We start from the raw sequence: 6000 nt of genomic DNA, 5'->3' as shown, positions 1-6000 counted from the left end.
TGTAGCACTCCTTGATATGTGGTTGGACACTTAGCTGTCGAGGCAAGGTGTGTACGTGTACAGATGTAGGATCTTAATTTGATCACTCTTTTGTTGATGAGACTTTTCCTGGACAGCAGAAAACGCATACTTGTAGTATACTCTTGGCTTAAAAAGGCTTCTAAAGTTTGTCATTTCCACTTGAAAATGTAAGACTTGATTTGCCCTAACAAGAAATGTATCAACCCCTACATTTTTTAAATCAATTATAATCCACATAATGATTCACATTTCCTGTTGCTTGCATGATTATTTTCCTGCTGTAGCAAACTGGCTCAAATTAATATCCTATATCTGTATGTGGCGGTCTTGGTGTGTGTGTGTATGTGTGTGTGACACAGAGCAACTCACGTTGTTGAGTTTGATCTTGCTCTTGTCCTGTTTCTGCAGGTGTCCAGACAGGTGGTAGAGCACCGCCCGGCTGCGTCTGCGGTTGGTGTTGAAGCCTGGGGGACGGGTGACCTTGTGCACTTCCAGACCCGTTTCCTCATCTGGGGACAGAGACAAGGTTGTGGAATTCATGAATCATTTAATGAATTATTTTGTAGACATCTATATTTTAAAAAATACAATTAATCATAAATAGAAAATTATATATAATTTGAAAGCTACAGGCCTTTTTGGAAATTGTACTCAAATCTTACTGCTGGAAACATAAGAAGTTTGAAGTTTATTCATCTGTCTGTGTGTTATTTCCCAAAAACAAACTCCGTGACTTGAAAGCCCTGATTGGTAAGGTCATTTTCAGATGATAGGCTTGAAGATCCATTCAGCCATTTTGGCACAGTGACTCACTACCCAAACCAGGTGCAACTGGTTTCAAGTGGCCAAGAGATGTCATGTGATCTCCTACTGCTATCTAGTAGGTGAACTGGGAATCAGAGGATATATTTACATCAATGGATAGGTAGAGACTTCAGCTTTCTCCTCATATCATTCCTGTAAAATGAGAGGTGAAGGTATGGCACATTGCACAAGCTCTGCACTTTTAAAATGGCTGTGTTTCAATGGGAATTTGTGCATGTTTAGAGCGACACTATTACTGTAGGTAAAAGATCTGAGAATTATTATTGTTATATATTTTTTTCAATTTTATTCCTGTTGGAACTGTAAATGGTGACATATTTTATCTCAAACCAAATCTCAAAGGACCCCTACCCCTCAAACAATTCGAAATAAAAACCTGTACATTTCAGTATTTTTTGCTGTATCTCAGGCTCTGTAGTAGTCACATTGTTTCTGATATCTTTATCCGAATCCCACAGTACTTCACTTTCTAAATAGTAAGCGTGCGTGTGTAGGATTTATAGTTTTGAAACCAAAATGTCTTTATATTATGTGTCGTTTCGAAGATGCCACCAAAGGTGGTCAGAGTTGAACAGTAAGGTACATAAAAAGTTGCCTCAGCCATGTGAGCACAACAACAGACACATTCTGAAATCCAAACGTAGGAAAGGAAAGTGTTTCTATTCCCACTTCCTGGAGTCAGGTGTATCTTGGCACCACTTTTAATGAGACACCTTTACTGTGTATAGGGCCAGAGGTGAGTCTACAAGGATGTAACTGAATGACTCATCAGTAAAGATGACAGAGAGTGGGGGGATGGGGGACAGAGAGTGTTTTTCTTTTTACACTTCTGTCTGATTTATTATAGAGCAGACAACAATAGAGTGTGTAGGTGTGAAAACACTGCCAGGACCTTTGGGGGCCCTAAGCGAGATTTGTTGTTGGGCCCCCAACCACCTCACGGGCAAAACATTTTAGTAGCCCCCTTGTTGACGGCGGAGAGTAAGATTTAATTTAAAGTAAATTTCCTGCAATTCTACACATTTTACCATGGGGTGTAGAGACATTTTTGCAATTTTAAAGCTAATTTCTGGTTAATCTACACATTTTACCATGGGGTGTAGAGACGTTTTTGCAGTTTTAACGCTCATTTCCGGTTAATCTACACATTTTACCATGGGGTGTAGAGACGTTTTTTCAGTTTTATAGCTAATTTCCTGCAATTCTAAAAATGTTGCCGAGACTTATACCACGTTAATGATATGTGAGTGAGAGTGATCTACAAAATCAATGGGGGCTCCCTGGAGGGCAGGGCCCCTGGGCAGGTACTCTGCGTGCCCAGTTGGTATTCGGCCATGATTACTACAAGTTTAGACAGCTGGCCAGACTAACTGACCATTGAGTGACTGTCAGTGACTGACACGACAAGAGAAAAACCGCTGAGGCACAATCAAATTTCAAACTTGCACCTTTTGTATTCTACTATTCTAATTCTCAACAGTAGGTTGAGACCCCAACTGAGTTCCAAGCTGAAAGCGACCGCTTATGCCGCTTATGCCTGCAGCCGGCCCTGAGGACACCTGTCTGGCCACGAGGATCCACACTTAATGTAACGTTCTCATTCCCTAGAGTTGTAGATAGGGAAGGTATGGAAATGTCAAAACTAATTTCAGAGTTTAACCAACCAGACAGAATAACCAAGTCTCTCTCTCTCCCTCCCTCCCTCCCTCCCTCCAGTCTTACACACTCATTCTTATAACAGTGTAACACTTGTATGCTCTTTAAAGGTTACAGTCATTACATCTTCGTGAAAAATCACAGAACAAAAAACATGACCACCTCTCTCTCTTCTCCATCCCTCTCTCTACCCCTCCCTCCATCCCTCTCTCTACCCCTCCCTCCATCCTATCTCTCTACCCCTCCCTCCATCTTATCTCTCTACCCCTCCCTCCATCTTATCTCTCTACCCATCCCTCCATCTTATCTCTCTACCCCTCCCTCCATTTTATCTCTCTACCCCTCCCTCCATCTTATCTCTCTACCCCTCCCTCCATCTTATCTCTCTACCCCTCCCTCCATCTTATCTCTCTACCCCTCCCTCCATCTTATCTCTCTACCCCTCCCTCCCTCCATCTTATCTCTCTACCCCTCCCTCCATCCTATCTCTCTATCCCTCCCTCCATCCCTCTCTCTACCACTCGCTCCATCCTATCTCTCTATCCCTCCCTACCCCTTCCTCCATCCTATCTCTCAATCCCTCTCTCTACCCCTCCCTCCATCCTCTCTCTATCCCTCCCTCCATCCTCTCTCTCTCTATCCCTTCCTCCATCCCTCCCTCAAACTCTCTCTCTACCCCTCCCTCCATCCTCTCTCTATCCCTCCCTCAATCCCTCCCTCCATCCTCTCTCTCAATCCCTCTCTCTATCCCTCCCTCCATCCTCTCTCTATCTCTCCCTCAATCCCTCTCCATCCTATCTCTCTATCCCTCCCTCAATCCATCGCTCTATCCCTCCCTCAATCCCTCTCTCTATCCCTCCCTCCATCCATCCTCTCTCTCAATCCCTCTCTCTACCCCTCCCTCCATCCTATCTCTCTATCCTCTCTCTCAATCCCTCCCTCCCTCCCTCCCTCCATCCTATCTCTCTATTCCTCCCTCAATCCCTCTCTCTATCCATCCCTAAATCCTCTCTCAATCCCTCTCTCTATCCCTCCCTCCATCCCTCTCTCTATTCCTCCCTCCATCCCTCCCTCAATCCCTCTCTCTACCCCTCCCTCCCTCCATCCTCTCTCTACCCCTCCCTCCCTCAATCCCTCTCTCTACCCCTCCCTCCCTCAATCCCTCTCTCTATCCCTCCCTCCACCCTCTCTCTATTCCTCCCTCCATCCTCTCTATTCCTCCCTCCATCCCTCTCTCTATCCCTCCCTCAATCCCTCTCTCTACCCCTCCCTCCCTCCATCCTCTCTCTACCCCTCCCTCCCTCAATCCCTCTCTCTACCCCTCCCTCCCTCCATCCTCTCTCTCTATCCCTCCCTCAATCCCTCTCTCTATCCCTCCCTCCATCCCTCTCTCTATCCCTCCCTCAATCCATCCCTCTCTACCCCTCCCTCCCTCCATCCTCTCTCCCCCCTCCCTCCATCCCCTCTCTATCCCTCCCTCAATCCCTCTCTCTATCCCTCCCTCCATCCTATCTCTATCCCTCCCTCCCTCCAACCCTTCCTCCATCCCTCTCTCTATCCCTCCCTCCATCCTATCTCTCTATCCCTCCCTCCATCCTATCTCTCTATCCCTCCCTCCATCCCTCTCTCTATCCCTCCTCCCTACCTCCATCCCTCCCTCCATCCCTCCCTCCATCCTCTCTCTATCCCTCCCTCCATCCTCTCTCTATCCCTCCCTCCCTCCATCCATCCCTCTCTCATCCCTTCCTCTGTCCATCTCTCTATCCCTCCCTCCATCCCCTCTCTCTATCCCTCCCTCCATCCATCCCTCTCTATCCCTCCCTCAATCCCTCTCTCTATCCCTCCCTTCCTCCATCCCCATCTCTATCCCTTCCTCTCTCTCTATCCCTCCCCTATCCCCCCCTAACCATCCATTCCTTTCTCTATCCCTTCCTCCATCCCTCGCTCTCTATCCCTTCCTCCATCCCTCTCTCAATCCCTCCTCCATCCCTCCATCCCTTCTCTCCCTCAATCCCCTCCCTCCATCCTCTCTCTCAATCCCTCTCTATCCCTCCCTAAATCCTCTCTCTATCTCTCCCTCAATCCCTCTCTCCATCCCTCTCTCCATCCCTCCCTCAATCCCTCTCTCTAATCCCTCCCTCCATCCTATCTCTCAATCCCTCCCTCCATCCTATCTCTCTATCCCTCCCTCCATCCTCTCTCTATCCCTCCCTCCCTCCTCCTCCCTCTCTCTATCCCTCCCTCAATCCCTCTCTATCCTCCTCCATCCCTCCCTCAATCCCTCTCTCTATCCCTCCCTTCATCTATCTCTCTATCCCTCCCTCCATCCCCTCTCTATCCCTCCCTCCATCCTCTCTCTATCCCTCCCTCCTCAATCCCCTCTCTACCTATCCCTCCCTCCATCCTATCTCTCTATCCCTCCCTCCATCCCTCTCTCAATCCCTCCCTCCATCCCTCTCTCTATCCCTCCCTCCATCCATCCCTCTCCATCCCCCCTATCCCTCCCTCCATCCTATCCCTCCCTCCCTCCATCCCTCTCTCTATCCCTCCCTCCATCCCTCCCTCAATCCCTCTCTCCCTCCCTTCATCATATCTCTCTATCCCTTCCTCCATCCTATCTCTCTATCCCTCCCTCCATCCCTCTCTCTATCCCTCCCTCCATCCATCCCTCTCCATCCCTTCCTCCGTCCCTCTCTCTATCCCTCCCTCCCTCCACCCCTCTCTCTATCCCTCCCTCCATCCATCCCTCTCTATCCCTTCCTCCGTCCCTCTCTCTATCCCTCCCTTCCTCCATCCCCATCTCTATCCCTTCCTCTCTCTCTATCCCTCCCTCAATCCATCTCTCTATTCCTCCCTCCATCCCTCCCTCAATCCCTCTCTCTAACCTCCCTTCATCATATCTCTCTATCCCTCCCCAATCCCTCTCCATCCCCCTCCATCCCTCTCCCTCCCTCCTCCACCCCTCCTCCCTCCATCCCTCTCTACCCCTCCCTCCTCAATCCCTCTCTACCCCTCCCTCCCTCCATCCTCTCTCTACCCCTCCCTCCCTCAATCCCTCTCTCTACCCCTCCCTCCCTCCATCCTCTCTCTCAATCCCTCTCTCTATCCCTCCCTCCATCTCTCTCTATTCCTCCCTCCATCCCTCTCTCTATCCCTCCCTCAATCCTCTCTCTACCCCTCCCTCCCTCCATCCTCTCTCTACCCCTCCCTCCCTCAATCCCTCTCTCTACCCCTCCCTCCCTCCATCCTCTCTCTCTATCCCTCCCTCAATCCCTCTCTCTATCCCTCCCTCCATCCTATCTCTCTATCCCTCCCTCCCTCCAACCCTCCCTCCATCCCTCTCTCTATCCCTCCCTCCATCCTATCTCTCTATCCCTCCCTCCCTCCAACCCTCCCTCCATCCCTCTCTCTATCCCTCCCTCCATCCTATCTCCATCCCTCCCTCCATCCCTCCCTCCATCCCTCTCTCTATCCCTCCCTCCCTCCATCCCTCTCCCT

At 49.5% G+C, this 6000-nt stretch overlaps 1 protein-coding gene across 1 annotated transcript in view; it reads right to left on the bottom strand.

Annotated features, from left to right (window-relative positions):
* Positions 1-6000, bottom strand: part of LOC115116340 (potassium voltage-gated channel subfamily H member 8-like) — a 59961-nt gene that overhangs the window by 45318 nt on the left and 8643 nt on the right. The window contains exon 3 of the mRNA XM_065005673.1: positions 391-530. Coding sequence (XP_064861745.1) covers positions 391-530 — 140 coding nt within the window. The remainder of the gene's footprint in view (positions 1-390; positions 531-6000) is intronic.

The sequence above is a fragment of the Oncorhynchus nerka genome, linkage group LG3 (genome assembly GCF_034236695.1).
Source record: "Oncorhynchus nerka isolate Pitt River linkage group LG3, Oner_Uvic_2.0, whole genome shotgun sequence".
Lineage (NCBI taxonomy): Eukaryota > Metazoa > Chordata > Actinopteri > Salmoniformes > Salmonidae > Oncorhynchus > Oncorhynchus nerka.
Note: the sequence above shows the minus strand (reverse complement) of the source record. Positions and strands in the feature narration are given on the sequence as shown.